This window comes from Aptenodytes forsteri, unplaced genomic scaffold (genome assembly GCF_000699145.1).
Source record: "Aptenodytes forsteri isolate BGI_AS27 unplaced genomic scaffold, ASM69914v1 Scaffold86, whole genome shotgun sequence".
Lineage (NCBI taxonomy): Eukaryota > Metazoa > Chordata > Aves > Sphenisciformes > Spheniscidae > Aptenodytes > Aptenodytes forsteri.
Window position 1 is genome coordinate 248,584 of NW_008795715.1, and position 27,589 is coordinate 276,172.

At 38.8% G+C, this 27,589-nt stretch overlaps 1 protein-coding gene across 1 annotated transcript in view; it reads left to right on the forward strand.

Annotated features, from left to right (window-relative positions):
* Nucleotides 1–27,589, forward strand: part of CEP112 (centrosomal protein 112) — a 171,100-nt gene that overhangs the window by 62,579 nt on the left and 80,932 nt on the right. Inside the window, exons 17-19 of the mRNA XM_009283475.2 lie at nucleotides 1,015–1,150; nucleotides 4,507–4,614; nucleotides 16,848–17,030. Of these exons, the coding sequence (XP_009281750.1) occupies nucleotides 1,015–1,150; nucleotides 4,507–4,614; nucleotides 16,848–17,030 (427 nt within the window). The remainder of the gene's footprint in view (nucleotides 1–1,014; nucleotides 1,151–4,506; nucleotides 4,615–16,847; nucleotides 17,031–27,589) is intronic.

Below are 27,589 nucleotides of genomic sequence, written 5' to 3' on the forward strand. Positions count from 1 at the left end.
TGTTACAAACCACTGCTGGAGCCAGCTTTGTCCGTTGATACCACCGTCGTGTTCCCCTCTGTTTTAACACAAAGTCAGGCAACTCCAGTAATCTGTGATAATAGAAATGTGTAATAGAAAGTTAATAACGCTGCCTGATTGTTTTCTACATGAGGAATCGCATCAAAATTTCTTAAATATTTACAAGTTATCAGAATTTTTTCTGTGATGTGTCAATATGGTGAATGTGTCTTTTTTAGATGTGTATATATATGTGCATGTACATAAAATGTTACACGTGCATTACTATTGATATACTGTGTTGTCTTAAAAAACCCAAACTGATTTCTATGTATGTATCGACATTAGTGTGTCAAATAGTATAGGCTGTTAATATGAAATGTCTTTGCATAAAGATTTAACATCTGTCATTACTTTAAAGGCTGAATAGTTATTACAGCATTATGGGTTTCTAATAGATTAAGAAGGTACCATATGTCACGCATTACCCTGCTTTGCATTTTGATACGTGTCAAGCAGTGAATAATCCTACATCTTGTCTGAGCAAAGATGGCACTGGGATAATTTTTTTGTTTGTTTTTAATGGGAGAAGATGATCGTGCTAAAAGGAATTCATTTAAATGTTGGGGGAGCAATATACTTTCAAACGTGAGATTCAAAAAAGGGGGTTATACAGCGGGTAGTAAACCATTCAAGTCAATGGTTTGGTATTGTCGTAATGATGGAGGTATTGTCGTAAGCTATGAACACCAGACTTTGAAGATGGAGGTATTGTCGTAAGCTATGAACACCATGTTTAGGTGTGTGAAATTCAGTAAGAGAAAGCCAAAATAACTGTAGCCTTCTGTTCCCTTCTTCAAAGTATTGCTAAGGGAAGTTTGGCAGAAGCTGGGACAGGAAATTGAAATCTGAATACTATTTTAAACTGATAGGGTTAAAGGCCTCTCTTTTACACTAGCACACTTGTTCTTTTATTTGATACTTGAACTCTGAAAATTTTCTGTGACTTTCTAGGGAGAAGGAGGAGCAGCTGACTCGGGTGACAGAGGTACAGAGGCTGCAGGCCCAGCAGGCAGATGCTGCCCTGGAGGAGTTTAAGCGGCAGGTGGAGCTGAACTCAGAAAAAGTCTATGCTGAAATGAAACAGCAGGTGAGAAGGTCACAATGCCAGCCTTTCTGAAACTCTGTCTCAGTAGGATAGCATATTCTGATCTTATAATGCCAGAAACATGCTTCACTTGAGAGTGCTACATCAAAATCTTTCACAATATAGTGTCTTTGCTAGCAAGTCAAAAAGGGATGTTAGCAGTTGTTTCATCTTTCTAACAAAGCCAGAATTGTCATTGTTATAAAGATATCTGCAGTTATGATACTGATTAGGGATTTTTCAGGAGTGAGAGTATAAAGTGTTAGTTTATACACCCCTATGGAACAACGTTTGTAATTTTCCACTTAAATGTGTGTCTCTTCCTACTCCTTTCGGAATGACTCTGTCTTCCGTTAATGAGGTCTTGTAATCAGTTTAAGCCTAAACAGGGGCAGAGGCATTGTGGCTGCTGGCAGTCATGTGCAGAGGACAGAAAATTCCGTTTTTCTGTCCCTGAAAATTAGTAGCAGGAATTTATGTAAAAAGATTTTAGTGTCTTAAATGCTGTATGGAGCAAACATTAGTTAAACTGTTGTCCCTGGAATTTTACAAATGCAGCGCAATGAGTGAAATAAGGAACAAATGACAGGTGATGAAAAAGAAGGGGAGAGAAGGGAGTATTTCCTTAACTTGCTCATGTGGTCGAAATCTCTCTACGTATTTCAAGCTTGTAATTCTGCCTGACCATATACTCAGTTTTCCAACCTCACCTATCATAACCAAACCTTGCTGTTGACAGTAGGATGCTGCAGTCTGATATTGTAATGGATTTCTAAGGATGCTGGCTTATAATATGACAAATTCTCTTCTTGTTGTTCTCGTGAAGTTTTTTTTCCTGAAAATCTTCAACAAAAGTGAGAAATTAAGTACGGCATTGCTGATATTAAGACCCATGCAGACAGCAAATAATAGCATTTGAAAATAAAAAAGGCAAGAACAAACTTATAAAAGTAAGATTTGTTCTGCAAACTAGCCCCATGAGGGCAATACGATGAATCCTACAATTTTTAATCCGACATTTTCTTTGCTGTGAGAGTTTACTCCAACTTCTTCGCGATGACTTAAGATAATATCTTATTTCTGCTCCAAAAGGGATATAGTCTAATTCTAGAAAGACTAATAATGGTTTCATTCACTTAAAAGAACCCAGCAAACAAAACCAATCCAAAACAAAAAAATGTGCAAAAGAATTTGGAAAACTTAGTCAATTGTAATTTAAAAATGACTGCAAGTTTCTTTTAGAATATTGCTGTGTTCTTGGAAATTTTGAAAATAAATTTTGCTGTACTCCAAGAATCAGCCGTGGGTTTATTCTGTCCCTACTTGCATGCTAAAATATAGAAATAGGAAATGGTATTGTACGATTGAGCAGTACTCTTCTACAGGAACCAAAGTTCAAGGAAATACATCAAAGAAACATTACTGAAGCTGTCGTCATAGCTTTGTCCTTTCTCATTCTTCTGCACGCACATGCTCTTTAGATAAATCACCCATTAGGTTGTAACATATTGGAAAATTCTATTTTTTGTGGTTAGATGGAATGTATTACTTATAAACCAAAAACTGTGGTAGCTATAGCAACACTACTTTTAACTACACTAGAAATATTGGGCTTCTAAAACCATTTTTCGTTGTGTGGTAAAGTTAAGTATGGAGATAAGTAGGATAGGGTCTGGCATTTTCAGTTCTTGTAATCAATATTTGATTCATTAGTTTGGCTCTGTGATATTTTTCTGTCATCTGCTTCCTATTTTGTCAAGTTTGTGATTATTGAGTTGTACCACCTGCTGCCCATTGATGGGCGAGTGGTACATTTTTAAGTGTAAGATCTGCGTTTTTTCTAATAGTAGCTAGCAAAAAGAGAAACATTACATAGACTATATCATGGTACTTGAGGTCTAGTGTTTCCTGGGTTTGGCAAATAATGATCAAGAGCCCTCATTGCACTTGTAGGAAATACATGAATGTGACCTAACGAGTAAAGCACAAAAGCTAGTAGAGTTAAAGCATCTTTGCATATGTTTTTACTATTTCACTCTTTAGAATGTTTTCATTCTCTTAAAAATAAAAATCCTTTAATAAAGTAACAAGATTTTTTATTTTTCTGTTTCTTACTGAGCTAAGTAAAATATGGCTATGGACATGCAATTTGAGTAAGTTTGGAGGCGGAAGAAATTATTCATAAAATATTCACTGAAGTCCCTTTTCTTAATAGCAGATAGTAGCAGTGAGGTTGAAGAGCTACTGGAAGGATAACTTGTTCCTTTCTATTCTATTTTTCCGCTTTCTATCTGGCCAACTATTCCTAGTCCTGTATCTTCCTCTTTTGCTGTAGTATTTTCCAATAAAATGCTTTTCCCACTCCGAGTACTGCCTTTTCTCCTCTTTGCCTGGCTTAGAAATGATGTCCAGGCCGACTGGCAAAGACATCTGTTGGAGACAGAGCAGTCCCTTAGGCCAAACAGGATTTTTGGCTTGTGCTTCAGGAATTCGTGTGTTTCTTCTTTTGGTACAGCAGATGGGCTTGTGGCAGCACTGGTCCTCCTGACAGCTACACCCCTTTTCTGTCTTTTTTAGGGAGACGGTTTATTCGCTGCTTGTGTTGGGACCTAGGTCTAAAAGTAATTGATGAGTATGCACTGCAGCACAGTACTCTGTGTGTGTATGTATATACGTATATATATTCCCCAGGAAACATGCCTGATGTACAGCTAACAGTGGTGCTTTTGATACAAAAGCCTTTGTTAATTGGGTTATGAAATTGCTTCCTTGATGCTGTGTGCTGGAATCTGTGGGTCTCATTTTTCATAGGCGATGACTGTCTTCAGAGAACTTTACTTGCAGCCAAATAATTATCTTTTAAGTTATTTTACTGATTTACTGTAAACTTACTTTAAATGTGTAGTTTGTGCACTGACTGACACATGATTTCCCTTGAATTTCCACAGGCAATATATTTTTAAGTGAAATATATTTGAGTCTTAAATATGTCTAGAAAAAATACTCACTTAATTTTGATGGGATGTTCACCACTGTCAGGTGAAAAACTGAGCCAGTATTTTGTAATCGGGGAGTAGCATGGTGTAGGTGATCACTATATCCTTAAGTAACTAATAATCTGGTATTCATTGAATATTATCGGGGAGTCATGGTGTAGGTGATCACTATATCCTTAAGTAACTAATAATCTGGTATTCATTGAATATTAGTTTTCACTCCATACAAATAGTAGTATTATCATTCTCAGCAAGTTATATTCGTGTCTTTGATGGCTTACAAACAACTATAGAAACATCAGGATGTTTCAAGCTATGCCTTTTTAAAAAAAATTAAAATATTCCCTTTCTTTTACCATGTAGATGGAAAAGGTTGAAGCAGATCTAAGCAGATCAAAATCGCTCCGGGAAAAGCAATCCAAAGAATTCTCCTGGCAATTGGAAGAGCTCAAGCAAAGATACGAGCAACAGGTCAGTCAGTTTGCTCCTTCGGGTGGAGGGGAGAAGGGACGTCTTTTCATGCAGATGTAGGTCAGTTCCTGTGGCAGGCTTAATCCTGTTCTCGCTGTGCGTTGCTGTTCTTTGTATAAAGACAAAATTTATAGGTATGCAGAGTTTATGCGATGGGGGGTGGAGGGAGAAGAGTCTATATAGAAAATATTTTTGTTTCCACTTTGCAATCCTTTGTACCTCTGACTCTTTCAAATTGTTTCCCAGGCTTACAGGTGGCAACACCTATTTTCATAATGCCCAGATGAAATTATTTAATGTTATCTGGTTTTCTTCTTGTCAAGAAACAGTGTTTTATTCTTTTTTATCATTTTTAACACGGGGAGTGTTCATATGAATGCTTGTTTTGGCCCACTGATTATGATTTTCATTACTGTAATGTAATTTCAGGGTTGGGAAATGTTCAGGAAACATTTGGGTGGAGACAAGAAAGTTGAGTTCAGTAGCGTTGCAAAGTGTAAAGGGAAAAAACAGAAATGGAATCAGACAAATTATTGCATGATACAGACTTGAGAGCTACGCAGCTGAAACAGCCCATCGAACGCTTGCATAAGGTGGTGCTTTGTCATGAAACTAAAGTGGTGTCTGGTAACACCTATTAAAGGATGGAAAAAAAATTTTTAGCAACGATACAGTTAGTCCGTAAGCTTGAAGTTCTCTCTTATCAATGTTTTTGCATGGATATAAGTTTACATTTCCACCAGGGAAATGTGGTTTCATTTCTGTTTATCTTCTGTGCTGGTAAGAGGATGAAATACTGCAGTTGGCTTGTGGTACGAGACCTGCTCTGGTCCGTCTGGAAGGGGCTTTTTCAACTAATAAAGGAACGGGATCACTTTGGTAGGTGTTGAGAGAGACCTTCGCCTGTGCTTGGGGGGAACAATAGTGTGTTTTGTGCACGGCTCTCAGATTTGAAGAGTTTGTTGGTTCGGATCAAAGTATTTTCCTTATCCTCACTCAGAATTGTCAACATTACTAATTGTGTTGTCACCTGACAAAGGGTGAGAAGCTGTCCCCTGTAATAGATACATCTCCACAGGTGTTTTGTTTTACTGGGTGACATGATTTAAGATTCTTCTGTTTAAGGTTTCGGGAATAGTCCAGGTTGCAGAGATATTGGGGGGTTTTGTTTCATGGGTTTTGTCTTCCAGATGACCTCATTTGCCAAAAGAACAGTAAGAATTCTACCTCTCTGTCATGATTTAGTATAATCTCTGGAATAAAGGCTAGAAATCACAAATGCAGTCACTACTATATAATCATGGCAATAGATTTTCTTCAAATTATTTACTCATGTGAAAGCCATTGCAATAATTGCTTGCATTAAAGGTGAGGAAGTTTGACGTGTCAATTAAAGGACGTACTGAAGGGAGGCCGATGGGAAGTGTTGAGGTTAGTTGGGCATCCGCCTTAAGGTGAATTTTTTTTGTGGAATCTTATATTCACATCATTTTAGTGATATGGGAGGTTCACTTTTTTCTTTACAGTTCTCATAATTTGTGGTGCATCTTCAAAGTCCAAAGTAAGCATTTATTCAAAGATTTTGTTCTCAGGTTTAGGAACATGATCTACAGAGATAAGTACTAATCTGCAGTTCATCAGATGTTGTGACAACCCTGTTCTTACCTACAAATGGTATTTTTTTTAATTTCAGTGTACATGGCAAAGGCTCCCAAGCCATAGATGCAATCTTCTGCCAAATAACCTGCTGGGTTTGCGCACTAAAGAAAAATGATAATGCCTAGTAGTGTCATGGTTTATTTTTTATTTGTTTTCTTGTATTATTATGCCTATTATATTCAAACCTTCTGAAGACTGGATCAAAAAAACCCAAAAAACAAGAAATGAATGTGATACTTAAAACTTTTTTGGTGAATATTTTTACATTGGTATTCTGTAACAATGTTGATATTGTGGTAAACATCAGTGAAAGCATTTTGCACTAAGAAGAGATGTTTACTGCTTCACTTTTATTTAGGATAACTACTTTTTACTGTAAGAAAGAACAGCTAGACTTTATGAAACATCACTGAAACCTAAGAAAAGGGTTTCAGCACTAAACAGCTAAACAATGAGAGCCTCAGAAGAATTTTCAGAAGAACCCTGTTTATGCCATTTTTTAAAATTTATTTCTCTTCATACGTCATTTGGAATGTTCTTTGAAAGCTTGCGAACATGAAAAATATGTGACCCTTCCTGCAGATTGCAATGGGTTATCATTGGAAATGACATTCTTTTTGTATTGTCATTTCTGCAGTAACAAAGCTCCTTCAGCCCAGCCACAGAGCGGTATGAGCTCAGTTCTTCCACTCTTAAAATTTCTTTTCAGTAGTTCCAACTTCTGTTTCTCTGTATTACTCTCTATTTATGCTTCAGAACGTCTAAACCATTTTTAAAGCAGACTTTTACTTGCCTTGTTTTACTGCATATTTACGTGGTGGTTACTTGGTGAGGAATAGATTGATTTAAACCATTTAAATAGAGCAGTAAATTAGAATTGGTGGTGCATTTTAGCAGGGCTCTAGCAGACTTCTAGTCGGGAAATAGACACCCAGCCAAAAACCAGATACTTTAGTTACCTGAGAAATGTAGTAATTGCTTTGAGATGTTCTGCATCAAGTATCTGAATCTAATTGTCAAACGGAGTTTATACACAAAGGGAAAGAAAATTGACTTTCAGATATATTTTGCGTAGGTTGGCATGGTGAGTGGCAGAGGTAGCACTGGTAGCATACTGGACAATTCAGTTGCCCATACATTTTAATCAAGTTGGTAATGAAGAACCAAATGAACTGATGGGTTATCCAGTTCTCCAACCTGAGAAACATCTTGGAAGTGTAGGAACTTGAGAGCTGTGGTTTTACCTCTGCTTTACATGAATCGTTGCCTGTGCTTCACAGTGCTCTCCTTGAATTTTGATTTCAAAGAGATTACTGGTGTGAACACGGACTGTTAGTTGTGGGGCTGAAAGATTGCTCTGCCTACAGATTAGATATACTGATATATTAGATATTGATATTTATCTGATATTTATATCAACAAATAACCTGGTATATATTGACATATATAATTTTTTTTGCCTTGAAAAAGAATTAGGAAAAAACCGTACCAAACTGTGGCAGTTAATACTTCGTTAACTTTTCAAATGCATTTGAATCCATTAATAAAGCAAAGAAGAAATTTTGGATCTTGCAGTATTTGGTTTCAGCTGTCACGTGTCACTCCTGGTTCCAGCTTCATCTGATTCAGTGCCACTTTCTTTTGAAGTATCCACTGAGAACACTCTTAGAGAGAAACTGGTGGCTTTTTTTCTTTAAATATACTTTAGCTCAACTTTGTTCTACTTGCAGCTGTTAGATTTGAAAGTATATTTTGAAGAAAAAAATAACTCCAGCAGCACCACAGTTCCTATCTGCTGGGAGCAGCTGCTTTCGGCACTTCAAAGCCAGTGGACACCACAGCGAAGGCCTCAGCCTTTCCTGCCTTTGAAATGGTTGCAGTATCTATAGTCGGGCTTTATGGCACCGTCAGCACAGGAAAAAAGGTTGTTTGGTTTTTTGCACTGCCTCCCTTTTTTCTTTTTTCTTTTTTTTTTTCCCCCTTATTTTCTAATTACATCCTCAGTTTAGCTCAGAATACCTGGGAAGTGTTTCTTCCAAAATCATTTTCCACAAGCCCAAATGTTTGAAAAAGCACGTGCCCAAACTTCGCAGTAACGGATTTTAGGCAGGCAAATTTGACAGAAAAGTTAATGAATTTGGTTTTTTTTCCCATATCCACGTCAGCTGGGCATTTTCTGAGAGCACGTCTCTCGGGGCGAGCTGTGGTACCACAGCAGAGCGCTCGTGGTGGAGCAGGGCTTCATGCAGGGTCGTTTCGCAGCAGAGTCAAGTACATATCTTTGTTTCAAGCAGATTTTCATAAATGGTCATGGATGAAACACTTTCAGTGAACTTTTGGAGATCTTAATGTTTAAAAGGCATTAACTTGTCCTTTTTTTTTTTTAAGAAAATTACAATAATAGATCACTGATCACTGTTACACCCATTTTTTGCTATAAACGGTTGCTGAAGTGCTATGACTGAGTGAGTGTGAAAAAAGTGAGATGCAAGATTAATAAGAGAGCCAAAGTCTATGAAATTTCATTTTCCTGGCGGGGAGAACGCACTATGAAAAAGCTGATGAATTATTGTGATAGCAGGATGGTGTTACTTGCTGAGTTATAGACATACTTTCTGAGATTAGATGCCAACCTGAATGTATAAATAAGCCTTTTGTGTTGGTTCATCTTTTCTTTAATAGTGTTTATTCCATTTTAAAATAATAATGATTCATGCTTCCATAGCAAAGTGGGAAGCTATTACGTGATAGCTGAAGAATCTCCTCATATCTCAGGAAATCCTTTCTTGCGACTTTTATTGTTGAGTTCTGACTTCTGTAAAACTTGCGAAGGAGTAATTAGAGTTGTCGTCTCGTCCTATTTAGCCAAATAGGAAAGAAACAGGACACCTTCAGAAATATTTTACTGGGTATTTAACAAAATCACTTTGCAATCATGTTAAAGATGAGAGAAATAGTCTACACTTTTAAGTTGGGAGCAAGACAAAGATGTGGTTGAGCGTAAATATGCCTTTTTATATTAAAGAAAGAGAGGTAAAGAAGTGCAGAATCATCTGGTTAAAAGTGGAAAAAAGCATGGCTGGGAAATTTCCTGCCAGCAGCAAGGACAAGTATCCAAGGTAGTGTTGGGAAATCATTCTTATTTTAGCAGTGTGCTGGAGCAGAGGAAAATGTTATTAGGAGGAGAGGAAGAATATTCTTTAGATCTTTCTGTATGTCTTTTCTTTTATAACTTTCTAGTGAGGTTAATTTAAAGAAATGAGTGATGTTATCTCAGGTAAAATATGAATTTTGTAATCACAACCATTGTTTTTATACATAAGTGTATATATTTAAAAACAAACATCTTATTCGGTGCTAGCCTAATGTTAAGGTTCCAAGCACAATCTCATGCTCAGTTGCTAAAAATATTCTAAAGTATTATTTAGATTAACATTTAACAGTTGGGCAGCTCCCCTGATAATTCTTAACCGTTTAACTTTTTGTGCCAAGAGATCTCACCAGTGTTTGGGTTATCAAGGCTGAGATGACGTTGTTTTGCTTTTGCTTAAAATTGTAGTGATAATTCCTTGAAATGCTGGAGGTAGGGTATTTTTGACCTGGGTGTGTTTTATCTGAAGGTAGGGTATGTTTGACCTGGGTGTGTTTTTATATTTTTCCCTTGAAAATCTACTCAAGTGTATTTAGGTAATAAACATTGTTTAATTCAGACGTTCGAGAGTTCAGCAGCTAAATGTTCTGAAGAATCTTACTGAGAATTTCCATGTCCTCTCTGGGAAATGGAGCCAGAACAGTTTGTGTATGAAAGAGTGGTGTAAAGGCTGTGACCTCATGAGAGAGGGGAAAATACAGCATAGGTAAGGAATAGAGCAAAAAGTGGGGATTAAGCATTAAACCAAGAAACTGCTGTGACTTGGGGATGGGACTTGGAAAGGAAGCTCCTCGGGGAAAATAAGTTCTGTCCGTGAAAAGAATTTGTGAGTGGCTGTGAAAAGCCAGCGCAACGGAGCCTAGAGCTATTTAGGCTGAGAAATGTCATATAGTTCCATGGATTGGGAGCACTGGAGAGGCAAGTCCTGCAGAAGGGGTCAGTCAGAGGGGTAGTGTGGGCTGAAGGGTCCATTGAGCATGAGTTGGCTCTTCAGGAGCCAGCATTCCTTATTACCTCCTGCTTTAACCATGGCCGCTCTGCCTTTCTAAGGTAGGAAGCGGGGAGGAGGAAATGCATCTTCTACATTGGATGCCTTGAGTTTACAGTCCTTTCGTGTTTCTTTGGCATATTACTTTTAGCTCAATTCATCTTCCAGCTGGTGGTCTTGTCTTCAGAACTACTACAAAACATCATCAGTCCTATCAGAAGACACAATCACCATATATGCACCTTAAACTCTGATGCCAGTGTCACGCTCAAGCCTTCAGAGACATTCAGCCGGACACACTAATAGAGATAACAAGCTTAACATTCAGCTTGCTTTGTCCCCGTACCTTTTCTCAGTTAAAAGTTCCTGCCACCGCACTTTTGTCCTAGCTTTTCTTCTGGCCTCATTCTTCCTTTTCTGTTTCTTCTAGCTTCTTTTTGACTGATCTGTTACCCGCTCGAGTGAAGAAAACATTTGCAAAGACGTGCTTGAAATATGGTATTCCTCAGACAGACCAATGTTCCAGGCATTTCTTAGCTGTACTTTAAACAGTCCAGTTATATTCAGAGATTCACGATCCATTTTTAGTATGCTGGTTTAGTTATAAGGATGCAGCCTTTGTAAAAAGCTTTGTTCCTCTCCTCTTTGTCTATAGTCTAAGATAATTGAAATACAGTCTGTTCTTGCATGGAGGCCAAATGAGCACGTTAGCAGAGGCTCTAAATTTTTCATGTCATCAGCAACAAGCTGCATAAATTTCATTTAATAAATTAATCTAGGATGCACAAATGTTTCCTTTGAACCGTCCTAACACACAGATGAATGCCATTTGCGCAGAATATCTGAGGCATAGTTTCTTCAATCATCAACATCAACTTTCCACTTTATGATATAGCTAAAACTCACAAATGGGAAAAGGGTATGAATTTAATCTCCAAGTAAAGAGTGGGTGGAAATCTTGCTGTACCATTGCTGTTTACAGAATTGTTAACCAGACAGATGGGTATTTACACTATCTCCTTCAGGCATCTAACTTGTGTGTGATTCAGAGTTAAAAGCCTGAGCTCCCTGTATAGTCAACAGAATCAACTTTGGAGGGAGGAGGGAGAGGAGAGACTATTCCAGGAACATAAATTGGTGCCTGCAGTAAATAGCAAGTCAGGCTGTGAACGCCTGTGAAGTCGGTTCTGTGTTCAAAGAAGGTCCCTGGATAAACTCTGAATCCCTAAACAAAGACTATGTACAGTAAATTCTGTTCCAGAGCCTGCTACAAACAGGCATTTGCAGTGACTCAAGGTATATTAGTTTGAAAGAAATATTTCTGTTTGCAGGCCACATTGGCTTTACTGGAGCAGGCGGGCTGGGGAGGGGAGTGGGACCTCCTGACGTTCATCACAGCGCTAAGTGTGGTTTAATCACAGGGATGCAACTTCATTTCCAGTATGTTGGTGATTTAAAAACAAATTTACTCATGGCAGGAGGATTGGGAGGATAGGAGGATTGAAGTGAGGTTTGTGCTGCCCGTACTATAAAAATATTAAAATTCTGGAAGGCCTTTATAAGTAAAAACTTTACAGATCAGGTATATAATTTTATATACGTAGCGAGACCACTCAGGTGTATTGTTGTAGCGGGGAGGATAAATCAAACTGCAGTTTGGCTGAGACCAGCTTGTCTCTTTTAGAGAATTTCTTGCAGTGCTTAGTTTGCAGTTGAAATACAGTTATTAGCGGTTGATTACAAGGTGAAGTATAACAGGAAACACAGTTATGCCAATTAAATTATTGCAGCCTGCAATGAAATAGACAGTAAAATGCATTTGCTATGGATGTACATTACCCTATATACATTTGCTGCTTCGGTGGTAATATGTGGTTCTGCACTGATGCATTTTTCACTGTCCCATTTGCCCTTGGCTCATTACAGCCCTTTTATCTTGGGAGTACTTTGTGTTCCAAATTATAGCAAAATCTCAAGAAAATGTGTACTTTTAAAATCCATTTAATTTATCTGCTGCAAAGTAGTTCTGGTATGCTCCCTTGCCTTGCAGTGAAGATTCCTCTTTTCTGCCCAAAGTTATGCTAAGCCAGAGCCCAGCGTGGTTAATACTCGATCCTCCAGCCGGTTATATCAGATTACTTTTAGAAGCAGTGTATTTGCGGAGATGGGTAATCCCCATATCCTCGTGAAACACGCAGGTTTATTTATAGGCTTAGGAGACAGACAACGCTAGATTTTACCAGAGTTATTGTTTGGGGATAGATCATGTGCTGTATCCTGTGCTGGGCAGAGGTTAGGGCTGGTTTTGAGCAGAGTAATGATAATGAAGACACCTGATTTACAAACACTCTTAAATGCTAATAAGATAGAATTGCTGCAGAACAGACGTGCTATATGCATGCTGTATGAGTGAGCTTAGTTCCGTTCTTTGCCATGACGCGTGTAACTTATTGGTGGCTTCTCCAGCCCTCAGAAGTTCAGTCATGCCAAAATAGCGCTAATAAAATCATCCTGCCATGCAAAACTATATTTTATATAGGTGTTACTTACAATATTTCTGGAATTGTGGACATAAATTTACATGAATTTTCATACTTTGGTGTCAAATATTTATTGTAGCAGCTACATTTTTCAAAGAGGTAGTGAGCTAACTAATTTCCTTTCCCTCCTTTGGGGACTATAAAAAGAATTTCAAAGGCATACTTGTTCTTGAGAACAAGTCGAAATTGTTCTAAAATTGAAAAGCCTAAACTTAGTCTGTGATGTAAAAGCAAAAACTGGATAGTAGAAGGTCTTGTCTGTATTAGGGACTTTAAAAAGGTATTTGCTGATGTTGATTATGTTACAAGTATTTGGCTTCTGAAAATATCTTCTGCAATCAGCAGGCTATTTACTGTAGAACTTTGTTCTTCAGATGTACAAACTGAACCAGTGCTAACAGCAGCATGACTTCACTTTAAGTCTTTATTAGATCGTCTCTCGTTTTAGCAGGTTGTTCTAAAGCACCTCCACATTTAGGTGCAGTGGAGTCTGCCTGCGTTAAAGGCCATCGTTCATCAGCAGCTGTGGTAGTCGGTGTCCTGCATAGGATGGGCATGATCTGCATTGCCAGATTTGTTTGGCAGTCGTGTGTATGCGTGTATTTATGCTAGTGAATAGCAAAAGATGGTCACAGTTCTTGGATTAACCTGTTTTTAGCTTTTTCTTAAGAATTTTGTCTTCTCTTTTCTCTGCAAGAGAAGTAAATATTGTTAAATTTCAGTTAAAAGCAGAAATTTAAAAATAAATGGGGTAATTCTGGTGATGGCTTAGTAAATCAGCTGTTGGCTATTGCCTTGAATATGGTTCTGTCATGCTGGTGCGGAAAGAATTAAAAAATGAAGAATTCATGTAAGAGGAGATCATAATTTTAAAATACTGGTGTTACTTGGTAATAACAGTGTTTCACGGTAAGAACAGCTATGTCGGGTCAGACAGTCCTGCTTGTTTTAGTGTCCAGGCCACGGCTGGAGACAGGAGCAGATGCGCAGAGAAGAGAATAAGAGATTTTCATCTTTGGGAGGGCAAAATGAGGAAACATCTAAGCCACAATGAATATGATCTGATTATGGTAATAGGGCGCACACTATTATTTAATGAATGTTTCTTTTCAGTGTCGCCCCTAATTCCCATTGTGAATATCGTGTTGCTTGTCTGTCTGAAATGTATAGCACCTAAAACTGTCTCTCTTCTAGACACTTATATGCTGGATTTGAGCGGACATTTTAATGTAATCTGATGAAGTGCTAAGCATCTAGGGGTAGATGCAGAAAGATCTCAACACGATACAATTTTTAAAGGAAGTGGTTTCGTTATATCATTCATAAGGGTGCTCTCTACCTCAAAGAAGAGACAGAATCCATACTGATTTATGAAGAATTAATATAGTTTTCACGCAGCTCCCTGTGATGAAGAAGTCCTGTTGTTGCTGAAAAACAGCATGGGTGTTTTTTCCTTTTGTTGGTATACATTGATTTTTTTTTTTCCTTTAAAAAAACCAACAAACCAACAACAATACAAGAATGAGAGAGGGAGGAGTGGAAGAGAAACCGTGGTGCTTGGCAACAGTTCTGAGGAGAACAGGAGGTTCAGTGAGTGTTCACCAGTGCAGTCAAATAGCTACTCAGTCGCTTCATGTTACTGGTACAGGAAAGCACGTTCTGTTGCTTACAAATGCGGGGTGGTACTTAATATTCATTAGGGAAGATGGGTTTTCTAGGTCTCTGAACTCGAGGGAAGAAAATACTCTCGTCCCCGTCATTTTTCTCCTCTCCTGTCTCTCCACCTCTGCTCCCTGCCAGAGATCTCTCAAAAGCAAAACAAAAACATCATGGGGAATACTTTGCTTGAAGTGGTGAGGCTTTTTTCTTCAACAAATTTGCCTTTTATAAAGCGCCTCCCCTCACACTGCCATCCTTTCTCTTCCCATGTAGCAGACTGGGGGGACACCCCTCCTGCATGCAGAAGGACCGGTCCCTTTTAGCTCTTTCCGCCTCTTGAATTCAAAAACGTTGTGCCTATAATATAACTGCTATAGGTGAAGAGATCACTAAATAAAACTGTAATTACTTTGGTTACGTACACGTGTATCGCGTAACTGGTTGAAGAAGCAGGATCTGTCCCTTGCCCCCTTCCAGCACACATACCCTGCCTGCTGCCGTTTCTTGTCTTCAATTATTGAGGTTTTCACTTCAGCTGAAGTTCCCAACAACAGTCTTACCCCAGACCTTACATGGCACAACCAGCTGACAATCCAGTAATTAAGAAAAGGTTTGAATAAAAAGACTTCTCTTGTTGACACGATTTCTTTTTAATCAGGTCTGAATTATGAAAAACCGCTGAACATTTTCTCCCATAACTCAGGCAAAGCCATTACAGTTATCTTAGGGAGGAAGAATTCTTTCGTTTTAGGCACACTAAGGACACCGATAGCATCTGAAAAGAAACCAGTTTTGTACACAAACCTTGGGCAAAAACTGACTTAAAGAACTTCGTGTAAGGATCCCAGGCCCAGTACAGATAATGTATGCCTCCTGGGGGGTTAACTCCTTCAGGGACTTCAGATGTCTGTTAATGAGCTCTTTAGTATTATTAAATAATGTAGATACGTTAAACCGTAGAATATTGCATCTGCTCGACTTGCTCCATTTTCGGAAGGACGCTCCCGGCCGCAGCACGGATGACATATTTTACTTTTAAACCCGGAAGACGCTGATCCGTAGTTTGAGAAAATGTGTTCTTTTTTACTTCGCTTCAAATTTTAAACCCGAAAGCCACGCAAACAGCTAATATTATTGCAGAATTGAATGCTACAGCTTTAAGATAAGGTGCCGGGGCGCTCTCGGCGCACACACAGCCGGCTCCTCCTGTTCGCTTTTTTTCTCACGCTGAAAATAACCCACCATATTCATGATAAGAGCTTTTTTTTTTTTCCCCCCTCCCCCCCCCGGCTCCGAAATCCACCAAAACTGAAGAAAAATCCAAGTGACTGTTCTTAGCAGCTGTGTGGCCCGGAGTTCAGTGGGGAAGCGGCTTCCTGCCGTCCCTATTCATCACCTGCTTCAAAGGCAGCCTGGCTGCTCCAGTGTGCAGGCCAGGTAGGGTGCCATTGTGCGCAGGCGGGGAGGATTAGTATCAAAGCTGCGGCAACCAGGCCCTTGGTCTCGGGCTGCCATTCAGTCTAGCGGGGAGAGGCTAAGACTGGCCAAGGTCACAGCATCCAGTGTGGTGCGGACTGGGAAAGGATCCTGAGAATAGAGGGCTTCTTATGAAATCATGGTGCAGGCTTGCAGCACAGCAGGTGCCCTTCTGGAACACATACATCTGTTTATGTTGGGATAGCGTAGCTGACAACGGGATAATAGAGCTTTGTTTTTTATAATTTTCTTTCTTTTTTTATTAAAAAAAAAAAAGACAACTGTATATACGACAGCGTTGAGGAATATTGAAGGAAGAGGTTTCGCTTTGGAAATCATAAAGAAATCTTTAAAAGATTTAATTGCTGGGGTGTGGGGGGGTTGTGTGTATACTTAAGCGAAGGGGAGAGCAGGCTGCCTATTAACCATTTAGGATCCTCAGCCCTGCTGATGAGCGGCAGCAGGATATGGGGGGGACCGTACACAGAATGCGACAATGCTGCTTTTTTTTTTTGTACACCGACATTTGTACCAACAAATTGGTTAAGGATGCGCTGGATTTGCTCAGTTGTCTCCATTGTTGGAATTGTCTGGAGGAATTCTGTCACAGTAACGGTGGCTTTTTAAAAGGTGAGGTAATAGTGACGTAAAAATAAAATTGCCAACTTGATGAAATTAAGGGGAAAATTAAGCTGTAGACGAGTTGTCATGACGACAAGGATGTTCTATTGATGAACTGTACTCCTCACTGTCCAATCAGATAGTGGAGCTGAAGCTGGAGCATGAACAGGAGAAGACGCACCTATTCCAGCAGCACAACGCAGAGAAGGACTGCCTGGTCCGAGACCATGAACGGGAAATCGAGAAACTGGAAAAACAGCTTCGCGCTGCCATGGCAGAGCACGAGAGTAAAACTCAAGAATGCAGGAAACGAGATGGACAGGTAATGATCAATAATGTTTGAAAGGCGTACGCTTATTAGAAAATGCTAATAATTAGTGTTTCCTGTTTGCCAGCATTGTTGGTGATGCACGCTGTGTGAGCATTTGCGAAACTGGCACATAAACGTGATTTTGTTTTTCTTTTTTCTTTTTTTTTTTTCCGCTTCCCCCCCTCCTTTCCCACTGCTGAATAGGGCTTTAACTGCAAAAACCACAGGTAGCCAGATTAAAAATCCCATGGTGCGCTATAACTCGGCCTATTTATAATCTTGTCTCATTTTCTTTCATGATGGATTTGTTTAAGAAAAAAAGGTATCTGTTCTTCTCTTCCCTCCCCCCCCCCCGCCCCCACACTCACCCCCCCTCACCCCTCCTTTTCTCCTTCCTGGACAAATCCATATGAATTATATCTGCTTCAATCGTATGCTTTTTGTGTTTTAAATCTCTGCAGGTAACTCACAAATGGCTTTATTTCATTTTGTTCATGTCTTTTTGTTTCAGTTTTGTATTCTAGATTTGCATTGTGTGTTTGGCTACGTATGTCGGATATTTGATAAGACGATGTGGGTTTGGGGTTGCTTACCATCACGTTTATTTTCCTACACACACACGCACCCCTCCCATCCTCCATCTCTGTGGTCACTGTTGGAAGCCATTTGGCAGAATAACCCCCAGCTGGGGTAGCATTTGACTCTTCAAACTTCTGGATGAAATGCGCACTGTCAGCATGGAAAATGATCTTTATGAGTTTTCAGTTCAAAAACCATCTTATTGCATTTTTTCAATGTATTTTGTAAGGATGGCATGGTGTATTTTCCTGAGAGCCTATATTAAAAAGGCCTGCAATAGCAAGATTTAAAAATTTAAGGTGATTTTGTAGTTTAAAGAGTATTCAGAAAATAATCTTTACTAATCAGCATTAGAATTACTTATCACGCATGGATTATTTTATACCAAAACTGGACATTTTGGTAAGGCATTTTTAATGACATATGTTTTCCGCGCACCACCACCTTCCTTATGAGATGTAAGACTCTGACATTGAGGCATTTTCACTTTACTTTCCTGTAGACTAGTAGGCTGTGTCTTTTACTGGCAACTATAATGTAGCTAAGTGAAACTGAATATTTAATTTTTAAATTAATTTTTTTTTAACCTTTGGATGACTTAAACTCTATCGAAATCTGGCTTAAGTAAGTCTATTGGAAAACAAACGGCTTGCTGGGGGAGGATGAGGGACATACTGCAGAGCCAGGACTTATTTCTCCATTTCCACCATTATGGTTTTCCAAAGAAAATGAGAGACACTTTTGTGAGAACGCTTGGGAAGAGGACCTTCAGATGGCTTCTGAAAAATTAAACCTTGCCCTTTATTCTCCACTTTCTTGTAAGAGTGAACAAAGACTTGGTTTTTATCTTTGCGATTTTTTCTTTGGCCCAAGATAGATGCATCTTAACTACAGCTATTTGCGAGTACCTTTTCAAAGTTGTATTGTCCTCTCACCTGCATTCCCGATGTTGTGTTTGCGTACAAAGGCAGAGCTATAGCACTCAGGTTAAAAAACAGCTTTAGAATTATGTATAGAATTATTCTCTCTACACGCCAGCGTTCATTACAAATATTGTGTTGCTCTGTATAACACTGAATACAAAGGTAAAAGGACTATTTTAAGCAAATTCAGACAATCTGGGAGGTGTCTCGTAAGTGTATCTCTATTTAGTTCTATTGTGGGTCATTTCTGGCAAAGATTGGAGCTCAAAGTTTGGTTGTGCTTTCTATTTGCAATGGGATATATAATGCTACTACAGGCGCTATGTAAAAAACCTGGAAATTATCGCAGCTATTAGGAAAATCTGAACAGTCTGAATAGCAAAAACTTTGGCCTTTTTACAGGGCTTTTCTTTGTAGTTTGAATATCCCTGTACAGTCATTTGAACATTGCTGCCATGAGAATGACATGTAAATCAGGCAAGAAAATGTGGTTGCCTTTGACTAGAAGAGCTGTTGTTTATTTAAATTCTAGTAAGAATCTGTCTGCTTTCAAGGACGCATATTTTTTCCATTTTGGAAAATAAATTGTTCTTTGTTCCTTCCTCTGGTCTTTGTATTAGAATTTATTAGAATTCATTCTTGTCTTTGCAGTGAGCTCAACAGACAATACTGGTGTTTCTTATGGAATTATGGCACATTTTTAATAAAATTTTTTAATCTTTGCATGTGTTTACTGAAATACGTGTTTTGGACATCTAATGTGACTAATGGCCAGTGTCCTTTATGAAATATTTGGCGGTCTCTTAACAAAGATAATCACAGTGATTTAATGAGTTTATGTAGACATAGCTTTTTAAAAACCTGTTAAAAGTGTACCATGTTTGACAGCAGTAATTTTTAGGACTGCTTTATATTACAGTGAAGGTGCTATGAGACAGAGAAGAGGCCACTTTGCTTTGCTAAATGAAAAGTAGATTTGCTGGGTATTTCAAAAAATTTAAATAATAATTAGTGTTAATCACTTATGAGTAGCTTGGTTTGAAGGACCTATCTGTTCAATGTTTGGTGACTGATGTGGAAGCACCGTTATTAAAGGTATTCACTGTTCTTCTTTCTTAAATCCTTTTCCATATGAAAGAGTAGCAAATGTTTAAAATACATATTTCTTACTACATTACTAAAGACAGCAATGATTGAGTACTGCGGAACAATTTATTATAGTGTTACTGAAAAGATTAATTTATTTTTTTATTGTATATCCAAGGTCTCTACTTTCACAGAGGTCTTCAGCTACTATAAAAGATAGTATACAACACGGTTAGATTTTGTTCAAATATGAATACACTTATTAATGCTTTACTCAGAAATAAAGTATAAAAATTAAGATTTCAGTGCACTGCCAGATTGTAACTAAATATAAAATAATGTTACTGCTTCTTTGATATATAAGTTTAATACATTTTCAGGAAAGGAATTTGATTTAAGTGCATCACCTTTTGTATTGCTGATGAATTTCTGGATAACAATTGCATTCCACTTTAGCTTTTGGATTTATCCATTTCTAGGAGGCTTGCTTTGATTTTTTTCGCCTAGGGTTGTAATGCTTGGGGAGGAGTAAATTGACATGTAGGTCAATAAAAGTCAAAGCAGTACAAAGGCTTTTATACCATGCTGTGTTCTTGTAGTCTTTTAAATCCTATACGTTTTCTATGAACTGCCATAATATTGTTATTCTTTAGATAGTAGCTAATAATACAGGAATTTTTTTTTAAGAAAAAAGGTACTTTTGAATCACTACTTCTATTTAATTTAGTTTTTTTATATTATCTGGATTATTTTTTTTACAAGCATTTTTCCAAACCATAGTTTCATTGGTCATTCGTTCCCCACCTCCCTAAATAATTTTAGTGCATGCCTTAGTTCACGAAACAGGGAAACTCCTTGGATGATAGAGATCTTCCTCTTGTTTTAATAAAAACAGCCTTGCTACTGAATCGGCAATTTTCTGAAGCAAGACTTCTGATTACAGAGAATAATACATCTGGTTTGCTTCTGTGAAATAAGATCGCAAGGTTAGGAAATTTTAATAACCAATGCCCGATGGGCTGTGGTGGCTGTGGTGCCAGTTGTACTCTTATATTTTCCCTTTATCCTGCGAATGTCACTCTCTCCCCAGCATCTGACACGTGCCCTCAACCAGCTCAAAGATTTTCATGTTCCCGCTGCCATACAAAGTTGGATCATTTTTGTGCTTGTTCTTTGACTGTTGACCTTCGGGCAAGAAGAAGAAGAAAAAATGTACCCCTGTAACTTCAAATATAGCGCTTTACACTAAAGCAAGGGGGGGGGGGGAAGTTTCCGTGAGGAAACTGAATTCTCTTTCCAGGTTCTGTTATGAGCTAATTGGCGAGTCCACTGTTTTCATCCATTCGTAATTGGGTCAAGAGCAGCTTGAACGCTGAGGCATGTTTTGCCGATATTTGTCACTGATGTCACGGTATTTAATTTTAACATACACTGTTTATGCTCTCAAAAATGAGGCTGCTTTAAGAGAAGATCACTGGTGTTTGGGGGTGTCTTTCAATAAACCATTACTGGTTGGTAAAGAAAAGCCTCGAGCTGTTCTGAAGTCATGCGAACACACAGATTAGGAATGGAAGTTGTTATAAAAAAAGAGCAGGCTGGAGGTGGCGAGAAGAGTTAATAAGGTATTTTCCCATGGCCGAAGTATCCGTTTCCTTTATCCTCTCTTGCTTTTTCACTTCCCATAATCCCCTTGGCCTTTACCATCCCAGTTTGCGTTACCTTCTCAGAAATCAGCAGCTCCTTCCCTGGGGCCCAACGTATAGGGCATCCTTTCCCTTCTCTTCTGGCTTCTCCTCTTTGAAAATTTGCTTCTCGCACTTGTAAACAGTGATCTTTCTGCAGCTGTTGCTTTGCACCTGGTTTTGTCTGAATGAATTCCGAGCTGTTTGAGCCTGTTGGGGAAAAAAGAAACCAGTAATGATCATTATTTTCATTCCAGCAATGATCGCTATTTTCGTTCCAGCAAATCCTTGGTATATGTTTATGGTTCTGTATAGATAATTACTGTATCAACAAAGTGGGAGGAACAGAAGAGATTTATCTTGCCTCCATATATGTGGTGAGTCTGAAGTGGTACTGTGCTGATATGTTTGTCTGATGGAGAGCTTTATCAACTATTGACAAGAGAAAATACAGAAAAAAAAATATTATATACTTGTTTAATGATAACTAAATACCCCAACACATGCACAATTTCTGTCTGCGTGTAAATATTGCTGTAGCACTAACTTTTCAGTGCTATACTAATACAGAAGGAATTTGGGAGCATTTGTTTCACAATAGGAGACTTTCTTAAACTTTGATCTGAAAGACCCTATTGTTACTGTACAGATAAATCACTGATCAACTCTTCCACTTCATGTAATTTTTCTAATATCTCCAAACACCAGTGTCCACAGAGATATTCTTCTAGTATCCATGGAAGTAGTTTGCTTGATCGTGTCTGGAGGGTACAGATAGATGTAGCCTGTGAAACATTCAGATGTTGATGGTGCCACTGAAGTCGCTTCTGTATACAATTTTGAGTAAATAAATTCTATGATTCATGTTTTCTTTTACTTCTTTTTTTCTCAATAGAAGATGTCTCTGGCATGAGAAGAAATGCGTTGTTTGCTATGTAGGCTTTCTCTTCAGACAATCTAAATGATGGAGTTGCAATCTAAGTATTTGTTATATTTTACTTGGAGAGTAGCTATTGGGCTGACAGTCAGAATTCTGTAGACAGACAGTCGTTCCCTTTTAGCCTTTCCTAAACAAAAGCTTTTGGCTATATTGCAGCACGTTTAATTTACCACTAATCAACCCAGGATAATGAACATGACTGTTGGTGTAAAATATTTAAAGTAGCAAATATTTGTTGCAGCACTTGCATGGTTTTCCTTGGTTGTTATTCATAGTCTGCTGACTCAGGGTTGGGATGGATCCCATTGATGGGGAATATCTACTAAAATCAAGGATCTGATAATGGGTCCTACAGAGACATTCAAACTGGGCTTTAACTAATAGCATTGCTGTGAAGCTGAGAGTTCAGTGAAATGGCCAAATGCACCAGTTTCCTGGGTAAATACTCAAATACTGTCCCATATTGGGCTCTGGTAATCAACGCAGCTAGTTTCAACTGTACTTGAGTAAATGCAGAGGAGTTTCAGCTGTGCTTGAGTAAATGCAGAGGAGCTGTGGGAAGAATTTGGGCTGCAGCATAGACATAATCTTTGAGATTAGAGGAAAAAAAGAGCCTTTGCTCTAAAACTGAAGCACGCAGTTCAGGCTCAGGGTTCCCTCCATCAAGCACCCCCATCAAGGCGAGGGTCTGGGCCTCCTGCGCACCTTCCCCTTCCCTGCTCAGATGAAGCCACCTTGCCACGTTTGTTGTTTTGCGTCAAGCACTCTGCTTCTGGTCCCCACTTCTAAGCTGCTGCTTCTGTTTGAGATGCCTTTCAAAAGGCTGTTGAACAAGCTATAAACATCTGCCACTTCCTCGCTTAATGGAACCATCAAAGTGTTCTCGTGCTGTAGTGGGTGATCGTCTATGATCTCTTCCACATTTTTCCTTGGCTCTCACTTTTTACGATATGACTGAAATTAGTGAGGAATTTGGTGCAGGAGGTGTGACTTCACTTGCTCCTCGGTCCTTTTATACTTCAGGCAGTTCAGCGTTTGAAATGTTTACTGAAGACATGTTTGGAAGCCATATATAATGGTGCATAAATTATCATTTGGTGATTAAAAATGTTAAGTTAGCTTAGAGAACTGACATTTTGTGCTGTCTACAGTGTATGTAAAAGAGAAAGCAGTTGCCATAGAAACTAGCTCATCACGTAATAAGAACTCTGATTCAGAGATGGAGTTCTTTTCAGCAAAATGGACTTTCTGTTCATATAATATGAAATTGAATATATATGGTAGTTGTTATTACACTGTAATCAACATTTTATATTAATTTTTTGTTTTAATTTTAAATATTGGCAGCTAAAAAGGTGGAGTATGTAATTTCACTTGTGTAGGGGCAGGGTGTATATCACATGGCAGTAATTTTATTTTATACCAGTACTCCTTGTTTAGAAAAAAAGTGATTATTTCCTGCACAGACGTTAATAAATATAGAATAATTTCTCTGAGAAAAAATGAGGTCAGTCTTGCTCATCTGCAGGGTAAAGGATCTTTATGCCAGTTTTTAACACATACACTAGGTGTGGCTTTGCATGTAGGGTTTGCGTGTGATGGTTACAATGAATGATTAACACTAATAGACAATAAGCTGTACATAGTGTGAAATTATTTTTAAAATTGAAGTTATATAAAGAAATACTGAAGTAATAAATGATCAAGTACATTAGTAAACACAAAACAGGTGATACTAACTGTAGCATTCGAGATGGTGTAACATAATTTCTAAGCAGAGAGGCAAAAATACTGTTACTTTTCTGCAGAAATGGTCAACTTAGAATATGAGCTCTTGATTTTGAAATAAAAGGAGCACGCATTTTCTCTTTGAAGTTCAGTGTATGGCAAAGCCAGACTCTAAAGTTGCTTATTGATATTACTTCCAGTGTAAGAGTCGAAATCTTCTCTTTTGAATGTAGTTTCTGTGATATTAGATTGTTCCAAATATTACTGCTAAACTTGTTGTTTGGTAAATGTTGCTGTACAGAGAAGGGGGTGCTTACTCACAACATTCTTTGTTAATGTTTTTTAGTTCTTTTGAAAATTGCTTTTTAGAGTTATCTTATAATTTGCATGAGAGAGTTGTTGAATAGAAGGAACTTGGTTTCTTCTAATCCATAGAACAAGTACAGCAATTTGGAAAACAGCAGCGATATCTACTTCAAACATTCCACTGAATGGCTGAAGGGACATGCTCTAATGGGAGATCAGGAGTCATATTGAAGTCTTTCACAGCATCATAGAATAATTTTGGTTTGGAAGGACCTCTGGAGGTCATCACGTCCAACCTCCTGCTCAAAGCAGGTCTGACTTCAAAATTACATCATGTTGCTTAGGGCCAAGTCCAACTGAGGTTTGAAAATCTGCAATGACGAATCTCCCTGAGGAACCTGCTACAGTGCTTTGCTAATCTATTGTGAAATTTCTTTTCCTTTATATCCAGTTGGAATGTCTGTTGTTACAATTTGGATCTGTAGCTTCTTGTCCTTTCACCTTCAAGAGTCTGCCTCTGTCTTCTCTACAATTCCTCTTTACGCTCAGTTGAAGATGGCAATTAGATTCCTCTTTAGTCTTCTGTTCTCCAGGCTGAACAAACCTAGTTTGCTGAATTTCCTGAAGGTCCTAGTGGCCCATTCCTCCAGCTTGCAGAGTTTGAGGTCCCTGTGAATGGCAACCTTGCTCTCCAACATACTGACCACTTCCCCACAAGAGATGCCATCCACAGTATTGCACAGGGTTCATTGTGTCCTATCATCCGGGTCATTGATGGAGATGTTAAGCTGTATCAGCCCCATTTGACCTCTGAGAAATTCCACTTATAGCTGGTTGCCTGTTGACTCCTAGTCTTCAAACCCAGTGGTGCAGTGAGTTCTCCACTCACATTGTAGTCCACCCATCCAGTCTGTGTCTCTTCAGTTTGACTATACAGACGCTATAAAACTCTGCATCAAAAGCCTTGCTAAAGTCAAGATAAGACATTGACGGTTCTCCCCTTTCCACAGTCAGTCATTTCACTGTAGAAGACAATCAGTTTGGTCGAGCATGATTTTGCCCTTGGTGTATATCCAGGTTGGCTGTTCCCAGTGACCTTTTTATTCCTCATGTGCCTGGAAATTAATTTCATGGAGTTTTACTCCATAATTTTTCCAGGGATGGAGGTTAAGGTGTCCTGTCTATGACTACCTACTATGGTGCTATGTATTGCAAATTAAGTAGTTAATTTTTTTAGACCATACTTTTTCTCTTGTCCCTGCTTCTAGGGAAAGATAATCCAAAATCAATTTAGTCTCTTCCTTAGGTCAGCAGATGTTAATTCCATTCACTCACTGCCACCATAAATCAAGTTTTGAACAGTAGTCTAGCTGTTAAATGATTTATCTGATAGGAGAGATTTTATGATCCATTCAGTTACTCAATTCAGAGGTATTATAAATACCAAATGAAAGAATGAAACACTAGAAGAGAAATTATGACAATCTGTAGTTTGGAATGTTAACACCACTTGTTTTGGCAGTATTACTGGTCTTAAAACAATAGGATCCATATGGATGCTAATTTTCCCAATTTTGAGTAATAAATACAACCTTTTTATGGTTTAAGTAATGATATTACTCAATACCACTGCAGGGTCCAGTAGACGGTTTCATGATGAGGTAATAAATAGCAATTTTGGAGAGCTGATTATTTGTATTTTTCTTTTATGTGGTTTGTGATGGGGGAAGAAGAAATCACAAAGGCAGTGAAAAGCCTTGCCCTCTCCTGTAGCTGACATACTTTGGCTGAAGATATGTCAGCTGAGAAATATGAGACCATCCATAAAGCTCGACACACTCCCACATTAAAGTATTCTAGAGAAACCTTCAAGTGGAAAACCAGTAACAAATTGCAGCTGAGATGCTTATGGCGTACTGCACTGTACTGGGCACCCCACCACTGCTCTGCTTATTCCTCCGTATATTGCTTTACTCGGGAAGAAGAATGGAAGACTTCTCTGGTTTTCCTCTATTTCATAGACAGGAGCTATGAGGGGGGGAAAAAAACCCCAAACCCCGTGATGGGCTATCTGCAGATCTGAAGATGATGTTACTGGCACAGACACCAGGCTGAGTACTTCACTGTTCAACATCTCTGCAGCTGTTTGCCCACTGGCCCGACCCCGGTGTCTGTAGCAACTCTTCGAAGTCTCCATTTCTGCCTCAGTTGTTAAGAATTTGCTAACCCATCAGCTGGAGGGGTAGCCAAGTGCTCTGCACTCTTTCAGCACCACTCCTCATGCCAGTGCCGAGCTCAGTGTGTGCTCCCAACTCCCTCCCCTTGTTTCGGCTCCAGGAAGGAGTTTCTGACCCACCCCTTCCAAGCTGCTAGATCTTTTTTCCTACCAAAACACCAACTCTTGGCACGCCACGCCATACCATGTGCAGTGTAGGCTCGGTTTTGTGTCCTGCCAGTTCTGAGCAGTGAGTAACAAATACGTGCCAGCGCAGGTCTCCTGACCAGGCTCCATGGGATGTGCAAACCAAAGAAATGGGGCAACTCAGCGCAATGCAAGGAATCATGTTGGACCTGGGTGGTGGAGCCTGTCGATCACTAGTCATGTGCTCTGGTCAGACCCGCTGTGACCCATCTCCTCCGGGGAGTCAGCTCAGAAGAGACCGTTGCCTGCCTCCTTTTCTGAACTGGGACTCTGCGTTTGGTCCTCAGGCAGGACCAGCTGCCCTGGCAGAGCCTTGGAGGGCCCATGTAATCTTTTGTGTTGCTCCACATTTCCCATCCTGATTCATTATCTCCTTGTCTTTTCTGCTGCCATTTTGTGTTTCTGTTTTCCCTCAAACCCAGATAAGAGCAAGGATTTTAGGTTCTGCATTCGGGGAAATTCCAGATAGAGAAAGCTTTGTGTGTCCTCAGCTGTAGGGTTTGGACATGTTAGGCATGTATGTTCAAGCTAACAAAACTGTTTATGCCCTTTTTTCAAGTTGTCTTTTTTCTTCTTGGAAACTTACCTTTTTTTTTCCTATTTTATTTCTTTTTTTTTTTTTTAGAAACAAATTAGAAAGAAAATTCATTATTTTAAAATATAGTATTTTCAATATGAAGTCAGACAGCAGAGCTGTTCTTTGGTCAAGTCACCTTTGAAGAAATGATTGTCATCTTTAACATACTGTTTCTTCATTTTGAAAGAGTGGCACAGACTGACAGTGATTTAAGGTCTGTAGTGTTGATTTCATGCGGAAAAAATATTTTTCACAGTATGACTTTAAAGTAGACTTTTTTCCCCCAATTACTCTACATGTTGGCAGCAAATTAGCTTTGAGGAAATAT